This window comes from Leptinotarsa decemlineata, unplaced genomic scaffold, assembly GCF_025532065.1.
Source record: "Leptinotarsa decemlineata unplaced genomic scaffold, Ldec_3_MD MMD2_tig00000035_RagTag_RagTag, whole genome shotgun sequence".
NCBI classification, from domain to species: Eukaryota; Metazoa; Arthropoda; class Insecta; order Coleoptera; family Chrysomelidae; genus Leptinotarsa; species Leptinotarsa decemlineata.
The window spans coordinates 10,008,563-10,029,754 of NW_027412540.1; the positions used below are offsets into that span (position 1 = coordinate 10,008,563).

General features: G+C 35.7%; 2 protein-coding genes and 1 pseudogene across 2 annotated transcripts in view; 2 read left to right on the top strand and 1 right to left on the bottom strand.

The window, feature by feature from the left end:
• LOC111508187 (uncharacterized) overlaps positions 1–21,192 on the bottom strand; it is a 77,982-nt gene that overhangs the window by 38,733 nt on the left and 18,057 nt on the right. The window contains exon 2 of the mRNA XM_023163616.2: positions 20,896–20,982. Within this exon, the coding sequence (XP_023019384.2) occupies positions 20,896–20,982 (87 nt within the window). The remainder of the gene's footprint in view (positions 1–20,895; positions 20,983–21,192) is intronic.
• LOC141481093 (polyadenylate-binding protein 2 pseudogene) lies at positions 3,146–3,799 on the top strand (annotated as a pseudogene).
• Positions 16,858–17,695, top strand: LOC141481140 (polyadenylate-binding protein 2-B-like). Its single transcript, XM_074172277.1, has one exon. It carries the CDS (start codon positions 17,015–17,017, stop codon positions 17,666–17,668), a length of 654 nt encoding a protein of 217 aa, XP_074028378.1. The 5' UTR covers positions 16,858–17,014; the 3' UTR covers positions 17,669–17,695.

Genomic DNA, 21,192 nt, shown 5'->3' on the forward strand with positions numbered 1-21,192 from the left:
TGTTTGAAATTTTTTTATTTATTGTTATTTCTTTGAATTAACCGTCAATTGGGGCGATTTTATCCTCTGGGTTATCTTTGCCCAGTTTTGAAAAAATAGTTTCACGCCCCCATAGTAAATAGCTGAAAGGTCGATGAGGCGCTGCAATCAATGAGTCGTACCTCCTCAATGATATATTTAAAATAGGAAACCTCAAATCATTCAGCGGCAATCATTATCAAATATTTACCTTTGATGACTGATACCTACAGAACAAAGCACATCGTTTCAATATGAGTAATACTGTCAATTCGACCTTGACTTGGCCTTTATACCGGAAAGGTGTGGGCTAGTTTATTTTTTATTGTATATGGCACTCCACCCGAATTTAAGGTTCATTAACCAAATTTCATGACTTACCAATGAGAAATCTGCAAGGATGTTTTGATGTCAAAATGGATTTTTTTCCATGAGATAGAAGAAGCGTTTTTGTTCGGGATAATATTGATTTGTATAATATGTTCAAAATATGTTCATCCCACTTTGTTGATGCTAGGTCTGTTAAAGTATCTCAAAAATAATTTATTCCTGAATTACTGAAATCGGTTTTCCGATCTAGAGAAAACGCGAATGACTCCACGAACATATTTAATCGAAATGGTCACGAAAACATTAATAACACACGTGTTCGGTATTCAGCTGTTACTGTATGTGGGTTCAGGTATGATAATTATTATTATTATTGCTTACATTTGATTGATGACACCGGCCTTATACGCACGCGCGGAGGTTGGAACCCGTGAAAAAAGTATAAAGGACAGAAAGAAGCAAGAGGTGTGCTCGGCAAAAGAAGTGTGTTCCGCAAAAATCGTGTGTTCCGCTAAATGTATGGTGAAAATTATCATTATGTACCACCAAAACAGCATCCTTCAAGATCACCACCGGGGTACCCCACGAACTAATTAGGAAGTGAGATCAGAAAGCATGGAGATCTTCCGGAACCAAATTAAGGTTGGTGTCTTCCATTATTAATTTTCCAGATTGTCTTCTCCTTTCAAAAATTTAACACACGGCCCACATGGTAACTACAGTCCTTATCGAACAACACGTCAGCAACGAAAAAAAAACTGTTTTCATCTTAATCTTATATGTGACTCTACAAACCTATTTAGACATAGACATACTTTAGACATGTCATGAACAAACAAGTAAAATTAATTTTTTTTTTTTACTGTTTTCAAATGTATACAGGTCATGACTATAATAACTTTTCAAATGAAAACGCCCTGTGCTCTACTTTTCTCGAGAGGAAGAGTTGGTTTGTTGTACCAGGATTGAAGGTTTGGTGAATACATTTAATATCTTATATGACCCAGCACAGTGGCGTATTTTCATAGATTCTTCAAAATGGCGGTTCCTATGCCTCCATTTCTGTCGGTCATCCCGTACACATCACTGAAACTTACAAGAACCTGAAATCGATTTTTCCAAATCAAAATAGGAAGATCACGATTGGCAAGTGTGCGGTAAAGTCCAGAAATTCGTCAAAGAGAAATGGCTTCATTTAGAAATCGATCATCTGCACACTAACCGTAGTCTCTCAGAATTGGATAGCTATAGTCTATATACAAAAAACATATAGATTAGACGAAAATGATTACGCACAAAAAATTACTTTCAGAGAGGAATGCTCAATCTGCCGAGAACACAATCTAGTCAAGTACAGTAGCATCAATTACTCAGGTGAACTTTCAGAAAATATTCAAAATTACTTTTAGATCCTCATTAAGATGTGTAATTTCCTGCTGCCGGTAAAAATGATCTCCTGGAATCCAAGTGAAATGACGAGACAAGAGTGATATCGTAAGCAAAGCAATATATTGGATTGTTAGTTTTTTCCAATAAGTCGTTGATATACAATGAAGAAAAGATTTGGAAACAATATGGATTACTGGGCGACAAAAGCGTTGATGGTAAAAGTATTTGAGAGATATCCATCGACGGCCACTTGCAGGAAACGTTCTTCCAGGAAGCTGAAGAGTCATATACAAAAATGATCCAAAAAGCCATAGAATCGAAGTTTGACGAGCAAAGGTCGTATTAGAAATATCGAGCGCAAAATCTCTTGACTCTCTATATTTCCCAATTACGTTATTCCAAATATGGGTGATGGGTGACATAAGATAAAAGGTCGTCTTTCGATCTTTGTTTCTGAAAGCCATACTGATGATCGCTCAAGATGTTAAAGCCTTCCAAATATTTGAGGATATGGTGGTTTACGGTTCTCTTTGTGATTTTTGACATCAGTGATAGCAAAGTGAATGATCTATAGTTATTTAGAATATTTTCCTTGTCCTTTTTGAGAATACCCTGAACGCGAGCAATCTTCCAACAAGAAGTATAAATCTTTTTCTTGTAAGCCAGGTTGTTACACTTTGCCTTAGTATTTTTCATGTCATGTATTATATCAATGCGAAATAATATAAAGCGGGGGGTCAAAGACAACTTATCTAAAATATATTTTTATTGTCAGGTTATGTGAAAGAAAACAATTCTTCCAAGCGTTCACCTGAGGCTTGAGTGATGAATATAAGTATGAGTATAAATATGTAAAAAACTTTTCGAAAATTGAAATAGTTTCAAACTTCATATATTTCAAGGCGAGTGAAAAAATGACAATAATTCAAGTACATCTGTGTTGAGATTAGTAAAAATTCCACTATGAATAATTTTGTTTCAATATTGTTTGTTCAATATTTCAATTCTCACTTCAATGTTATTTGCCAAAAATTTTCGAAACTCAACAAGAATGAATGAATAATTAGGAAAACTAGTTTTTGTTGCTAGTTTAGTGCCTTTTTCAAAGAGCCATGAAGAATAATCAATATTGGAGTAATTATAATTCAGGTATATTTTATACGTATTAATCTCCTACAATCAATTTGTCATTCTACCTTATCACAAATGAGACTGCACACTTAGGTACTCACTCAATCAAATTATCTCATTAATATACCTGTGTATATGAGTGGAGAATATAAGTTGGCAATAATGAATCAGGTAGAAAAAGAGAATATAAAAGCTTTCTGTTGGGATCTAAAATGTTAGTTATTCTCTGAATTTGAAGAAGGTGGTTACTAAAGAGATACGACCTAAAATTCAAACTATGGCCAACAAAGAAACCATTTGGTTAGCTGATGAGATCCTAGATTATGAATTGAGTGATATCAAGGAGGAAGATCATTCTTCTGAAGACAAAACGTTTGATGAAATTGACATTTCACCCGATCCTGAGATAGAAAGAATGAAAGCTAGAGTCCGTGAAATGGAAGAAGAATTAGCTAAATTGAAACAAATACAGAGTCAAGTTGGCGAGCGAATCAAAATGTGCACCCCTCCTGTCCAATTGTCAATGAAAGAAAAAATGGAAGTGGATAATCGTAGCATATACATTGGTAATGTAGATTACGGTGCAACTGCTGAAGAGTTGGAACAACATTTCCAAATCTGCGGATCCATCAATAGAATAACTATTCCTTGCAACAAATACGACCAGCATCCAAAAGGATTTGCGTATATTGAATTTGAGGACAGGGAATCTGCAGAAACTGCAATAACATTAGATGAGTCAATTTTCAGAGGAAGGCATATAAAAGTAATGTCAAAAAGGACGAATCGCCCAGGCATTTCATCAACACATAGACCACCGAGAGGACGCGGTGCATTCCGTGGATCGCGAGGGATGACTAGAGCATTTTATTGCGGAAACAGAGCTTCGATAAGAAACAGTTATAGAAGAGATCATTATTCACCTTATTGAAAATCGATGCTTGCAGCAACTGGAGTTTAGTCGTTCAAATAACCTGGGAGTGAATGTGATAACGATATATGGTATATGGATTCGAGTTTAATTGTTTTTCAGTTATACTTAAGATATTTATTAAATAAATGAAAATTTTTTAATTATTGTTATTTCTTTGAATTAACCGTCAATTGGGGCGATTTTATCCTCTGGGTTATCTTTGCCCAGTTTTGAAAAAATAGTTTCACGCCCCCATAGTAAATAGCTGAAAGGTCGATGAGGCGCTGCAATCAATGAGTCGTACCTCCTCAATGATATATTTAAAATAGGAAACCTCAAATCATTTAGCGGCAATCATTATCAAATATTTACCTTTGATGACTGATACCTAGAGAACAAAGCACATCGTTTCAATATGAGTAATACTGTCAATTCGACCTTGACTTGGCCTTTATACCGGAAAGGTGTGGGCTAGTTTATTTTTTATTGTGTATGGCACTCCACCCGAATTTAAGGTTCATTAACCAAATTTCATGACTTACCAATGAGAAATCTGCAAGGATGTTTTGATGTCAAAATGGATTTTTTGTGTTTAAGGTTTTTTTCCATGAGATAGAAGGAGCGTTTTTGTTCGGGATAATATTGATTCGTATAAAATGTTCAAATATGTTCATCCGACTTTGTTGATGCTAGGTCTGGTAAAGTATCTCAAGAATAATTCATTCCTGAATTACTAAAATCGGTTTTCCGATCTAGAGAAAACGGGAATGACTCCACGAACATATTCAATCGTAATGGTCACGAATACAATAATAACACACGTGTTCGGTATTCACCTTATGTGGGATCAGGTATGATTTTTTTTTTTTTTTTTTCACCGTAGTGTGCGCTGGTCAGGCCCTATCCCCCGAAGCCCCGATACATTCGGGAGGGCGCGCCAGCATAATCAACCAATGACCACTCCCCACACCGTGGGGTAAGTGATCATTGGGTCCGAGAATCATGTGCCCTGAGCAAACGCAGTGAGCCAAGAATGACAGCCTTCTGCATCTGTGCGGCTAAGATTTCTGCCTTAGTGCGGCAAGCCGGTATGATTTTGAGATTCGAGAGTAGAGAAGACATCATTCCACCAAGGACTCCAATAATCAGAACGACCATCTTGACAGAGTGATCTGGATAGAGTCTGCGGAGTTCGAAGAGAAAATCTCGATATTTTATCCGTTTTTCCTCCTCTTTTCTGACGATATTCGTCTCACCCGGAGCTGAAAACTCCACGACAAATATCGTTTTGGTCTGGTGGTTGAGAAGGACTACATCAGGCTTATTAGCTTGTATGAGCCTGAGGGTGGGGAACGAATAGTTCCAATCAATTCGGCACTTCTCGTTCCCCACAACGGATTCAATATCCCCCGGAGCGTAGGGCAACACCGGTGTCTCATCAATACCGTAAGAGTGCCGTAGATGGTAATATAGCACTCTTAGGGCCGCGTTATGTCGATGGATATAGGCCGAGACCGCATATGCTGGACATGCTGATAGCAAGTGCATTAGGGTCTCGGGCGCCTCGCGGCAGGCCCTGCACCTTGTGTCAGGAACCTCTATACCCATCACGCGACTGCGGTAGATTATTATTATCATTATTATTATTATTATTATTATTATTATTATTATTGCTTACATTTGATTGATGACACCGGCCTTATACGCACGCGCGGAGGTCGGAAACCGTGAAAAAAGTATAAAGGACAGAAGCAAGAGGTGTGCTCGGCAAAAGAAATGTGTTCGCAAAAAACTTGTGTTCCGTTGAATGTATGGTGAAAATTATCATTATCTACCACCAAAACAGCATCCTTCAAGATCGCCACCGGGGTACCCTACGAACTAATTAGGAAGTGAGATCAGAAGGCAAGGAGATCTTCCGGAACCAAATTAAGGTTGGTGTCTTTCATTAATAATTTTCCAGATTGTCTTCTCCTTTTAAATATCTAACACCGGCCCACATGGTAACTACAGTCCTTATCGAACATAAAATTTGGTCCTTCGAGCCGGATATTTAAAAAATTGCCTTTTGAGTAAATTTCCTATATTCACTTATCGAGCTATCTACGATACATTTTTCAATTTTTTACCGCCTTGTTCAACTTACATTTTTTTTCTTTTTTTGTTCTTTCTCCTCTTTCTTAGCATTAATGCGCAAAACCCGCTTTGTTATTCATCAGCTCTTGCATTACGTCACGAACGCCAGGCTCGTATTTTCAAAATTAATTATCAATCCTGATACTTACATATTTTCTTATCAATGTCGTCTCCAGACAAAATCAAAAAGGCAAAAGCCTTACGTCTTATAGAAATTAATAAAATTGATGAGCTTTACCAAGTATCAGTAGAGGCTCAAACGGACGAGTCAGTTCATTCTAGATTTATTCAACGATTTCGAATCTTTGAGAAAATTTCGGAAAATTTTGAAAAGCATCATATATCTATTATGACCGCTATCAGCAATATGGAGGATGCTAATGATCCCAATGCAGAAGAAATCATTCGAAAAACATTCGATGAAAAATATTTTTCAATCAAAGCTGTTTACTATGAACTATTTTAATCATTAATCAATCTGAACGTGAAGACACAATACCAAGAGTAAAATTGCCAGAGTTGAAACTCTCAAAATTCTCAGGTGATATTAAGTTGTTTACCTCTTTTATAGATATTTATAATGCATTAATACATGTACAATGTACAATGATCAGCTGTCGAACATTGAAAAGTTTTCACATCTTCATGCTTCTTTGGAGGGCCCCCCGAAAAATTTGATAACGTGCTATCCACTTACTGCTTCCAATTATGTTGTTGCATATAACGCTTTAGCTACTCGCTATTCTAATACAAGATTATTATCTACCGCCCATTGGAATGAAATTGATAATTGCCCTCGCCTTCACAATGAAAACTCGTTATTATTACGAAAAATCATTGTTACATTTACGGAAAACATAGCCGCTTTGAAAATTCTGAAATATCCTGTCTCCCAATGGGACTTTGTTCTCACACAGATGCTTCTCAAACGTTTGGATCCTATTACAATATCTCGTTTTGAACTGAACTATGGCTCAAATGATATGCCCAGCTTCACGCATTTAGTCGATTTCCTGAAAAGACAATGTACCGCCTATGAAACAATTGCTTCTACAAGTAGTCGGTAATCAACTCGCTCGACAAAAAATGTTTCCGCAGATTCCCAACGAAATAACATTTCTTTTTTTCGAACACCCGCACTAACAATCGTTCTTGTATCTCTTGCAAAAGTATTGATCATCTCATTCATAAATGTCCCCAATATTTGAATAAATCGCCCCAAGAACGATTCAATTTTGTTAAACAAAACAAGTTATACAATAATTACCTCAGCAATTCTCACGCGTTACGTTTTTGCAAATCTAGTTCTTCCTGTTTGCAATGTAATTCTAAAACCCATCATTCTACTCTTCATATAGATCGCTCCCAAAATTCGCGTTCCGCAAATAATAATAGAAACACGGATACATTTTCTAATGATCTTTCTACTTCAAATGTTACAATTTCTGGTTCTTTGACAATGAAGCCTGAATCCAACCCTGCTAACAAACCATTCTCTCATTCGGAAGTTTTGTTGGCCACACTTAAAATGAAAATTAAGGATAGTAGGGGCAAATTTCAAATTGCGCGCGCTATTCTGGACTCCGGCAGTGAATCGTGTTTCATTACAAATTCTTGTGTTCGCCGCTTACGATTACCTATTAATAGGTTATCAATGAGTATTCATGGTTTAGGTGCAATGAAAAAATTGTCTAAATCTGGTGGAGTATTCTGTGAAATCAAACCCTTCAATAAAGATTTACCAGTTCTCGATTTTAATGCTATTGTTTTGGATAAAATTTGTGATAACCTTCCGACGACTACCTTTGAGGTTATGAAGTGGAAACATATAAACAATCTCAATTTAGCAGACGAAACTTTTAACGAATCTGGCCCGGTAGAAATTTTACTTGGAGCTAATATTTTCTCGAGAATTTTATTGAATGAAAAAATTCTCTCTCAAGACAGTAATCTCCCTATAGCTATCAACACAACATTTGGGTATGTTTTGATGGGTGAATTAAAGCGTGATCATCCCCCAAAATTCATTCTTTTTTCACCACCGACCGCATTTTAGATGATTCTATTAAAAATTTTTGGAATCTGGAAGAGGTTCCACAAGTCACTACAACTTTATCAAATGATGAAGATGCTTGCGAAAAGATATTTTGTGAGACTACAACGCGCACCGTAGATGGTAGGTACATGGTTTCATTGCCTTTCAAAAATAAAGACATTACATTCAATAATTCAAGATCACCAGCCCTTCGTCGTTATCTTCTTTTAGAAAAACGTTTTGCTAGAGATTCTACTTTATATAGGGAATACTTTGCATTCATGCAAAATTATTTAAACAATGATTACATGAGTTTAACTTCACGAAGAAGTGAAAACTCATATTACCTTCCACATCATCCAATTTTCAAAAATGATACATTACGGGTAGTATATGATGCTTCTTCGGAAGATTCGAATAATATCTCTTTGAATGATACTTTGTTCACTGGCCCTAAGCTTCAGCAGGATATTTCTGCACTTCTGCTCACTGTTTTGTGGAACAGTTTGTTCACCTACCTTCCTACTGTTTGACGAAAGACGGGAGAGTAGATAAAAATTCCAAGAATGGTCAAAAAGTTTCAATCAACACTGGCATCCCATTCGGTCCGACGTGGATTTATAAAATGTTGCATAACATGCGGACTGACTGGATCGATGGTAGACAACAAGATGCAGAAGAGTTTCTAGGTTTTCTTTTGAATGGACTCAATGATGAAATGTTTGAGCTGAATGAGATGGTTAAAAATTATATTCAAGATGAAAAACCTCTCGTTGACTCTGCTTTGAGCAATGATTCAAATAATTTATGGAACATAATAGAATCGAAAAATGAAGGCCATTCAACCAGAAGGATCGACTTCACCAATACACCGATAAGTGACATCTTCGCGGGGCAACTAAAGTCGAGCATTCATCGCAACGTGGACCACATTACTGAGAATACCCAGCCTTTCCTCACCCTGCCACTCAACATTGAGAAAGTGAAGACCGTCAGAGAAGCGCTTAAGGTACTTGTCTCCAAGAACATTTTAGAGGGAGTGACTTCGTCGAAAACAAACGAGAAGGTCGAAGCATGGGAGCAAATTACGCTCTGCAAACTTCCCGTTATCCTTATTTTGCATCTGAAGTTTTTCAAATACAGTAACTACCGTTGCACGAAGATTATCAAGGCTTTTGATTTTGAATTCGACTTGAAGTTTGATTCGACTTTGATATCGTCGGAAACACAGTCTCCAACAGAGAGACAATACAAGCTATTCGCCGTCGTTTACCATGAAGGCAAAAATGCCAACATTGGACACTACGTGACCGATGCCTTCCACGTCGGCTACAATTGCTGGATTAGGTACGACGATTCTTCGGTCAAGACCGTGCAAAATGAAGACGTATTGAAACCCCAAGGAACGCGAGTTCCTTATTTACTGTTCTACAGGAAAAGCGATATTTTCCTATCTGAATAAGGTTGCGTAGAGTTATGTAGAGTTCAGCTTCTGGAATCTTACGGAATTTCTCGTTTAAATTTTTATTGAAATTGATATTTTTTTTGTGGTTTTGATGAATTATTTTATTCTTTCATTAGTGATAGGTATTTTTCAATTTTTAATGTTATATGTATATTTGATTTCTGAAAATAAATATTTTCTGAAAAAAAAAAAAATATATATATATATATATATATATATATATATATATATATATATATATATATATATATATATATATATAGGGTAATTCGAGGAGAGATGGGCAGTGAGGTGAGATGGGCACAATATCCTCAAGCGGTTATTTAAAGAACTATTAACATTTCGTCTGCTGCTAGTTGGAGGAGCAGGCGCGGCCATTGTTGTAGAGTCGTTTTATAAGTCGTTGTGTCTATATTTTTATATTATTTACAAAACACTGTCAAGGTAAGGTCTCAAAATTTTTCGCTCATATTTTTAAAGATGTGTTACATTTTCGTTTTTACTGTTTTTTGAATAATTATGCTTTGGCATAACTAGGATGGGGCTGGATAATAATGTTAAATGCACTGGAGTCGCTTAACTTACATGTAAACCGTATGGCCGAGGTGCCCATCTCTCCTCAACAAAAAGGAGAGATGGGCATTTAAGGCACAAGGATAGTTGGGCAGGTGCCCATCTATCCTCGATAACTGACTTAGATTATATTCTGATATTTTTCTATTAGATGCCAACTGTGTATGTTCGTAAGGGAAACACACAAGCTTCCTGGACAGAGGAATCTCTGCAGGAGGCCATTGCCAAAGTAAGAGACGGACAGAAGGTGCTTGCTATCGCAAAATTATATAGCATCCCCAGAACTACATTACAGAACAGACTTGAAAGTGGAATAAAATCAAAAGGTTCATTAGGGCTGCCTAGTCAACTAGGCGCAGAAGTGAAAACGAAAACTGTCAACTATATCAAAAAATTACAAGCGAGAGGGTTCGCACCAGACCGAAGGGCTGTGCGTGAAACGGCCTTCAGGATTGCGCAGGCACTTCAAATTAAAACTTCCTTCAGTGAGGATACTGGTCTTGCAGGTTTTCCCTGATTTAATTCGTTTATGCACAGAAACCCAAGTTTAAGAATAAGGCAGGCGGAGGACGAGCTAAAAGATAAGGCTCTAAAAAAAGAAATGAGACAGAAGGAAGTTGAAGAAAGAAAAAGAAAGAGAGCTTTTAACAAAGGAATTAAACAAAAGGAAGTTGAAGAAAAAGAGAGGGATAGAGCTTTGAAGAGAGAAATTAAGGAAAAGCAAGCGATGGAGAAAGGAAATAAAGCGAAGAAAAGGAGAAGAAAACTTTCTTATCAGTACGACGAGTCTGAATGTGATGAGGCCATTTCCTTACATGACGACGGTACTGACGAATGGGACGAAGAAGTTGAGGAAGTTAAAGAAGATGACCAAAAGAGTTGCAAGAGGGCACGTTTGTGGTAGTGAGAGTTTCTGGAAAAATGGCCTACCGTTTGTTCGTTGCCAAAATAATTTGTAAAAGTTCAGATGGCTTGGAAGTCAAATTTTATAAAAGAGTAGAGATGTTAATGAAATTTAAGGAAACCGACGAGACGAATTATGCAGATGAAGAGGACGTTGTCATAGTGCTGTCAAATCCGATCGAGGCAAGCTCAGCAAGATATCAGAACATGATAGGTTTTAGTAACGATTTATCTGAATTTTCTATGTTATTGGGTAACTTGTTTCTTTTAATAAAACAGCCTAGCACATTTAGGCTTCATTTTGAATTGTTCTTTGGTTAATTCTCTTTCATTATACCTATACCTGATACATACATTGCCTTTCGATATTTTGCCTATTGGAAAACTAGAGGAATACAATTCAATTGAATTAGGTAGAAATTGTGATTTCCAGCGAAAAAATCACAAAATATTGTCGCTTAATGTAACTTAAAGCAATGCCCATCTCTCCTTACCGGTAAATTTCTTGGTGCCCAAGAGATGGACAAAAACAAGGGTGAGAATTTTTCCTAATAGATCCCAAATAAATCCATTTCGACGTAACTGTTGCACTACATTGTGTGTTATAATCTCTATACTAACGTATTTCAACAGAGGTTAGCAAATAGTCTGCATACTAACGGTGACACCATTCGTTTTTCAAAACTGTGCCCATCTCTCCTCGAATTACCCTATATATATATATATATATATATATATATATATATATATAATTGAATTAGCTGAAAAAAAAAAATCAGATTAGGAGTTGTAGTTATGACTGCCGACATAAGGTCAATTTTTTCTCAGATTCTGGTTACACCAGAACACCGTAATTATTTAAAAATTTTTTGGAGATTCAGTCCTGATGAACCGTTGTTAGAATATACTTTGAACAGAGTCCCATTTGGGCTTAATTGTTTACCGTTTCTAGCAATGCGTACGCTCATTCACTTAGCAAATCAGGAATGAGAAAGGTTTCCTCTTGCTTCTAAAGCTCTTTTGAATTGCACCTATGTCGACGATATATGCATGTCTTATTATGACTTAACTGAAGCCCGTACATTACAAACGCAATTAATATATTTACTTCAAACAGCAGGCTTCGAACTGAGAAAATGGACTTAAAATCGTACTGAATTGATTTCCTGCCTGCCCCCAAATCATGTCAATCAAAACATTTTGATGTTTAATGATAATCCCAATTCGGGGGTGAAAATTTTAAGACTGGAATGGTCTCCTATAAACGATTGCTTTTCATATTCAGTACATTCTATCAATGAAATATGTACAAAGCGAAATATACTGTCTGACTTAGCTCGCATTTATGATCCTGTCGGATATTTGTGTCCTGTTTCTTTAATCGCCAAATTGTTAATTCAAAGTTTATGGATTCTCAAAGTGGGTTGGGATGAAATTTTTCCTGAACCAATTGAAAGGAAATGGAAGAAATTCAAAGCACAACTTTCAAATCTTTCTTGTATCAAAATACCTCGATATTTATACACTAATCCTCTCCAAAAGATAGATTTGTGTGGGTTTTGTGATGGTTCCCTCAAGGCTTATGCAGCTTGCATTTTCGCTAGGGTCTTGATACAAAATAAATTTGTGAAAATATCTTTGGTCTATGCTAAATCAAAAGTAACCCCCCTGAAACAACTTTCAATCCCTCGAATCGAGTTGTGTGCCGCACTTCTTCTCTCTAAATGCATGGAATTCGTTATTAAAACGTATGGAGAGAAATACCAATTGGAAATATATATACTTTTTCTGATAGTACTGTTGTTTTGCATTGGGTGAACTCTTCAGCACATAAATGGAAACCTTTTGTTGGGAATCGCGTATCCGTCATAAAAGATAGGCTTTCGATTGCTAAATGGTATTACGTTCAGTCTAAAAATGATATTTCCGATTGTGCTACTAGAGGATTATATCCTGATGAATTCATAAAATTTCAGGAGTGGTGGAAAGGTCCTACTTGGTTACATTCTAATCAAGAAAATTGGCCTGTCACTTCAGTTCAAGACCTTCAACCGAGCTCAAAAGCTTATACTGAAGTTAGAAAGATCGTATTATCAGCATCTGTGGATGATAATCTCTTTGATACACTTCTTAAAAATTATTCTTCTCTTGATGAAATGAAAGGAGTTATTGCTTACGTTACCCGCTTTGTTTATAATTGCTTACATCCCACATCTAGGGAAATACATGCATTTTGTTACAAGGACTTACAAGCTGCTTTATTACTACTCATTAAACATGTACAGTTTCAATATTTTTTTAACGAAATTTGTAAACTGAAAAATGAAGAGTTATTATGCAAAAGTTTCAGAAAGTTGAGTATATTTCTGGATGGAAATGATATTTTGAGAGTAGGAGGTCGTTTGAATAACTCTTTGCTCAACTATGATATGAAACATCCAATCCTATTACTTAAATCATGTAAACTTACAGAACTTATTATTATTGATACTCATAATAAGTACTTTCATCCTGGACCGCAGACACTGTATTTCTTATTGGCGCAGAACTTTTGGATTTTATCGGCTTGACAAGCTATTCTCAGTATCGTCTCGAAATGTTTAAAATGCTGGCGTTTAAATCCAATTCTACCTATTATGGGTAATTTACCTACCAAACGTATAACTCAAATTATACCATTTAGTATCGTTGGATGTGATCTTGAAGGGCCTTTCAAAATTCCTTTGTATCGTTCTCGGGGATCTAACATTCTGAAATCTTACGTTTGTATTTTTGTTTGTTTTGCCACCAAGGCTATTCATATTGAGTTGGTTTCAGATCTATCAACAAATATATTTTTATGCGCGCTTCGTCGTTTTATTGCTAGACGTGGTCGTTGTTCAGAAATAGTATCTGACAATGGAACAAATTTTGTCGGAGCTAATAAATATTTATTGACTATTATGAAGGAGGCTTTCGCTGAAGAAAAATTAAAATTTACTTTTCATCCACCTTATGGTTCTCATTTTGCCGGTCTAGCCGAAGCAGGCATAAAATCAATTGAATCCCATTTGGCTTGCGTGATTGGTAACCAAATATTAAGCTATGAAGAACTGAACACTGTATTAGTACAAATAGAATTGATATTAAATTCTCGGCTTTTGTGCGCAATGAGCTCAGACCCTAACGACCTGAGAGCTCTTACGCCTGGTCATTTCCTAACGCTTGAACCCCTAACCGCACTTCCTGATCCTGATACATCACATCTGAGAATGGGCAGACTTGACCGTTTTCAGCTTCTTTTACAGTTGCATTCAACTTTTTGGCAGAGGTGGCATCGAGAGTACCTCTATACTCTTCATCAGAAAGGAAAATGGACGCTTCCAGGAGCACCTCTCAAGGAAGGTGCATTAGCGATTATTAAGGAGGACAATGTTCCTCCATTAAAATGGAATCTTGCTCGAGTAATAAAATTTTTCCCGGGCGATGACGGTATTGCAAGAGTTGCTAAAGTTCGGTGCAGAGCGGGAGTCTTTACCCGACCTCTGGTATAACTTTGCCCTTTACGGAGGCTTAAAATCTTTTTCTTTTTTTTTAGTCGCCTATATTTTCTTATATTTTATATTTTATTTTGTTAAATTTATATTTACCAAACCTAGTGGGGAGTATGTTCGGTATTCACCTGTTACTGTATGTGGGTTCAGGTATGATTATTATTATTATTATTGCTTACATTTGATTGATGACACCGGCCTTATACGCACGCGCGGAGGTCGGAAACCGTGAAAAAAGTATAAAGGACAGAAAGAAGCAAGAGGTGTGCTCGGCAAAAGAAGTGTGTTCCGCAAAAAACGTGTATTCCGCTAAATGTATGGTGAAAATTATCATTATCTACCACCAAAACAGCATCCTTCAAGATCACCACCGGGGTACCCCACGAACTAATTAGGAAGTGAGATCAGAAGGCAAGATCTTCCGGAACCAAATTAAGGTTGGTGTCTTCCATTATTAATTTTCCAGATTGTCTTCTCCTTTCAAAAATTTAACACACGGCCCACATGGTAACTACAGTCCTTATCGAACAACACGTCAGCAACGAAAAAAAAAATGTTTTCATCTTAATCTTGTATGTGACTCTACAAACCTATTTAGACATAGACATACTTTAGACATGACATGAACAAACAAGTAAAATTATTTTTTTTTACTGTTTTCAAATGTATACCGGTCATGACTATAATTACTTTTCGAATGAAAACGCCCTGTGCTCTACTTTTCTCGAGAGGAAGAGTTGGTTTGTTGTACCAGTATTGAAGGTTTGGTGAATACATTTAATATCTTATATGACCCAGCACAGTGGCGTATTTTCATAGATTCTTCAAAATGGCGGTTCCTATGCCTCCATTTCTGTCGGTCATTCCGTACACATCACGGAAACTTACAAGAACCTGAAATCGATTCTTTGCAAATCAAAATATGAAGACCACGGTTGGCAAGTATGCGGTAAAGTGCAGAAATTCGTCAACGAGAAATGGCTTCGTTTAGAAATCGATCATCTGCCCACTAACCGTAGTCTCTCAGAATTGGATAGCTATAGTCTATATAAAAAACATATAGATTAGACGAAAATGATTACGCACAAATAATTATTTTCAGAAAGGAATGCTCAAACTGCCGAGAACACAATCTAGTCAAGTACAGTAGCATCAATTACTCAGGTAAAGTTTCAGAAAATATTCAAAATTACTTTTAGATCCTCATTAAGATGTGTAATTTCCTGCTGCCGGTAAAAATGATCTCCAGGAATCCAAGTGGAATGACGAGACAAGAGTGATATCGTAAGCAAAGCAATATATTGGATTTTTAGTTCTTTCCAATAAGTCGTTGATATACAATGAAAAAGAGAATTGAAGACAATATGGATTTCTGGGCGACAAAAGCGTGGATGGTGAAAGTATTTGAGAGATATCCATTGACGGCCATTTGCAGGAAACGTTTTTCCAGGAAGCTGAAGAGTCATATACAAAAATGATCCAAAAAGTCATAGAATCGAAGTTTGGCGAGCAAAGGTCTTATTAGAAATATCGAGCGCAAAAGCTTTTGACTCTCTATATTTCCCGATTGCGTTATTCCAAATATGGGTGATGGGTGACATAGGATAAAAGGTCGTCTTTCGATCTTTGTTTCTGAAAGCCATATTGACGATCGCTCAAGATGTTAAAGCCTTCCAAATATTTGAGGATATGGTGGTTTACGGTTCTCTTTGTGATTTTTGACATCAGTGATAGCAAAGTGAATGGTCTATAGTTATTTAGAATATTTTTCTTGTCCTTTTTGAGAATACGCTGAAAGCGAACAATCTTCCAACAAGAAGTATAAATCTCTTTCTTGTAAGCCAGGTTGTTACACTTCGCCTTAGTATTTTTCATGTCATGTATTATATCAATGCGAAATAATATAAAGCAGGGGGTCAAAGACAACTTATCTAAAATATGTTTTTATTGTCAGGTTATGTGAAAGAAAACAATTCTTCCAAGCATTCACCTGAGGCTTGAGTGATGAATATAAGTATGAGTATAAATATGTAAAATACTTTTCGAAAATTGAAATAGTTTCAAACTTCATATATTTTAAGGCGAGTGAAAAATTGATAACAATTCAAGTACATCTGTGTTCTGATTAGTAAAAATTCCACTATGAATAATTTTGTTTCAATATTGTTTGTTCAATATTTCAATTCTCACTTTCAATGTTATTTGAGAAGAATTTTCGAAACATAACAAGAATGAATGAATAATTAGGAAAACCAGTTTTTGTTGCTAGTTCAGTGCCTTTTTCAAAGAGCCATGAAGAATAATCAATATTGGAGTAATTATCATTCAGGTATATTTTATACCTATTAATCTCCTACAATCAATTTGTCATTCTACCTTATCACAAATGAGATTGCCCACTTAGGTACTCACTGAATCAAATTATCTAATTAATATACCTGTGTATATGAGTGGAGAATATAAGTTGGCAATAATGAATCAGGTAGAAAAAGAGAATATAAAAGCTTTCTGTTGGGATCTATAATGTTAGTTATTCTCTGAATTTGAAGAAGGTGGTTACTAAAGAGATACGACCTAAAATTCAAACTATGGCCAACAAAGAAAACATTTGGTTAGCTGATGAGATCCTAGATTATGAATTGAGTGATATCAAGGAGGAAGATCATTCTTCTGAAGACAAAACGTTTGATGAAATTGACATCGCACCCGATCCTGAGATAGAAAGAATGAAAGCTAGAGTCCGTGAAATGGAAGAAGAATTAGCTAAATTGAAACAAATACAGGGTCAAGTTGGCGAGCGAATCAAAATGTGCACCCCTCCTGTCCAATTGTCAATGAAAGAAAAAATGGAAGTGGATAATCGTAGCATATACATTGGTAATGTAGATTACGGTGCAACTGCTGAGGAGTTGGAACAACATTTCCAAATCTGCGGCTCCATCAATAGAATAACTATTCCTTGCAACAAATACGACCAGCATCCAAAAGGATTTGCGTATATTGAATTTGAGGACAGGGAATCTGCAGAAACTGCAATAACATTAGATGAGTCAATTTTCAGAGAAAGGCATATAAAAGTAATGTCAAAAAGGACAAATCGCCCAGGCATTTCATCAACGCATAGACCACCCAGAGGACGCGGTGCATTCCGTGGATCGCGAGGGATGACTAGAGCATTTTATTGCGGAAACAGAGCTTCGATAAGAACCAGTTATAGAAGAGGTCATTATTCACCTTATTGAAAATCGATGCTTGCAGCAACTGGAGTTTAGTCGTTCAAATAACCTGGCAGTGAATGTGATAACGATATATGGTATATGGATTCAAGTTTAGTTGTTTTTCATTTATACTTAGGATGTTAATTAAATAAATAGAATTCAATAAATTTTTGAAAATTTTCTTTTTATTGTTATTTTTTTATGTTAACCGTCAATTGGGGTGACTTTGTCCTCTGGCCTGTCATTGCCCAGTTTTGAAAAAACAGTTTCACGCTTCCATAGTAGATAGCTGAAAGGTCGATGAGGCACTGCAATCAATGAGTTGTAACCTCACAATGGTATATTTAGCAAAAGAAACCACAAAACAATTACCGGCAATCATTATCAAATATTTAAGTTTGATGACTGATACCTACAAATCAAAGCACATCGTTTCAATGTCAGTGATACTATCAATTCGACCTTGACTTGGCCTTTATACCGGAAAGGTGTGGGCTAGTTAATTTTTATTGAATATGGCGCTCCACCCGAATTTAAGGTTCATTAACCAAATTTCATGACTTACCAATGAGAAATCTGCAAGGATGTTTTGATGTCAAAATAGATTTTTTGTATTTAGGGTTTTTTCCATGAAAGGCATATAAAAGTAATGTCAAAAAGGACGAATCGCCCAGGCATTTCATCAACGCATAGACCACCCAGAGGACGCGGTGCATTCCGTGGATCCCGAGGGATGACTAGAGCATTTTATTGCGGAAACAGAGCTTCGATAAGAACCAGTTATAGAAGAGGTCATTATTCACCTTATTGAAAATCGATGCTTGCAGCAACTGGAGTTTAGTCGTTCAAATAACCTGGGAGTGAATGTGATAACGATATATGGTATATGGATTCACGTTTAATAGTTTTTCAGTTATACTTAAGATGTTTATTAAATAAATAAAATTCAATAAATTTTTCAATTTTTCAGGTGTACAATTTACGATAAAAATTTCAATGTTGATATCCATATTCTGATTTGCTTTCAAATAATTGAATTAGATTTTTTAATGTATCTTCCGTTTCATTCTAAACTCTTTTCTGTACTGAATCACGAGCAATTGTGAATATTTGAATATTTCATCTGTGGTACAAAATTTCGCTAACACTTATAATTCTTAAAATATGTTTTTTATTTTGATTTTCTTTCGAACAACCTATCAAGGAGTATGCGTATAGCGGCATCTGCCCGCGAATAGCTCAAGCAATAAGTGATAGTTACGTACAGCGCCATCTGCCCGCAAAAAGATCAAGGAATAATTGATAGTCACCTATAGCGCCATCTGCCCGCGAATAGATCAAGCAATATTGCCGATAATTCTGTCAATACAGATCCTAAGCTGGAAAGTTACAAACTAACATACATACAGGTGAAGCTAATATAAAGCGTGTAATAAATATATATATATATATATATATATATATATATTATATATATATATATATATATATATATTATGTATATACAATCTAATATTGAGAACTGTTTTCCTTTTTAAATAAACTATTTCCATCAATAAAATTCACGTATGAATTAGAAAATAAAGGACAGCATGCATTTCTTGACGTTTTGGTAATGAGGAGCTAACGAGGAGGGCTAGAATACGATGTATTTAGAAAGGAAAACAAGCACGAACAGGTATATTCCTGACAGTTCACATCACTGTTGACAGTATAAACGTGCCTCAAACATGAGAAGTTAACAAAAGAATAACGTACAATACAGGAAATAGTAGCCAGTAACGATTTGTCGAGGGGTATTGTAAATGATATAATAAGGAAGAAATCGTTTATGTTGAAAATGAACAAAATCTCGACTTTTAAATACGACAAAAACCAAGATAAATATATCTCAGGTCCATACCATCCACACACGACGAGGACTTTAAAAATATTTTCAAGGGACTAGGTATGAAGGTGGTTCTCAAAACAAGTCATACACTATAGAGCCTTTAAGAAATCCAAAAGACAAAGTCGAGAATTTGGAATTTACGAAATCAAATGTAAGGACTGCGATGCACAATATTATGGACAGACAAAAAAATAAGATATAAGGAACACATATTTTGCAACATAACCATTCCATAGACCCCAGTATATTAATATTAGTTAGTTAGTTAGTGGTACTCAGAAAAATATATTTTGAACAAGACGGGGCTTCGCCTTACAATACTGCAATGGTTAACAATTCTTTGGCTACAAATTTTGGTGATAATTGGATAGCTAACCAAGGACCCAACCGTTGGCCGGCCAGGTAACCGGACCTAACGCCTTTGGACAATTATCTCTTGCGAAGAATGAAAGATTTTATTTTCGAATTGCAGAACAATACTAGATACGAATTGGAAGTGGCAGTGATGCAACGTTTTGCTTCTTTCACTCCTATTGAACTGATTAATTTGGCGAAAAACGTTTACAAAAGGTGTCGCGTGAGTGTAGAAGAAGCTGGTAGACGTTTCGAATACTTTCTCTGAAGAAATATATTTCATTGTTTGTTCTTCATCATTATCATTATCGTATCAGTTTTATTGAAACCATGCGTTTTAATCACCGCTGTAAAAAGATTTTCTCAACATTTGATAGCTACTACTGAACAATGTCTTTCTGTTTCATATATAGGGTGGCTCATTAACAAAAATAGTTTTCCATCAATAACTATTGATATCTCATTTTTTTCCTTCATTGAATTCTACGTGAAAAAGTGCTTTTCATAGAAACAAGAATTTTCTGGAAGGAATAAAGTTACAGCACAAATTTACAGTTTCCACCATTAAATTTGTCATAAACTTTGAATCCCATTAGTTTTCATCTATCTAGTTCGAAAACCGGAGTTTCCTTTTAGAAGTATCCAATTTGGCTCACTCAGTACATATTTATCGAAATTTTTGATAACGCTTGGCTGCTTATTTCTTGACAAAATTTTGTTATAGTCGTTATATCACGTTCTTTATAAACCTAATGAATTGCACTTCCAATTAGTGGAAAGAAATACATTTATTATTACCTACTCTTTGTAGTATTTGATGAGTAATAATTTACTCCATTTATTATTGAATATTAACTCTTAGTGGTAAATGACGATTTCACTTCAGGAGTCTAATGATTTTGCAATTCAATTTTGAAAAGTGTTCAGCAATAATTCATTGTGCATCGTTTCTCAAACCTACGAATAACCCATATGTGTCTATTAAAATTCACAAAGGGATACTTACTGGGTCTTCTTCTTTTTTTGGTTCCACGTATCCTGGAGGTTTTACCGCATATACGGGAATCATCAATAGGATGCACAGAAGCACCACCTGAAAACAAAAACAACGTTTATCTTGTATCTAGTGATTTTTTGTATCAGTCGCATCCAGCTTGGATTTGATATCGATGAATATTTTCATCAAATATTTGTTTCGAGTTATATTTTTATTCATTCATTCCATCTGGAATTTTTCACAAATACCTTTTAATTCATTATATTTTCAATGAATCATATCTGCTTTAGTTCTCATATTAAAGTT

Coding starts and splice junctions, on each gene's coding strand:
- LOC141481140 (XM_074172277.1), top strand. CDS start 17,015: ATGGCCAACAAAGAAAACATTTGGTTAGCTGATGAGATCCTAGATTAT.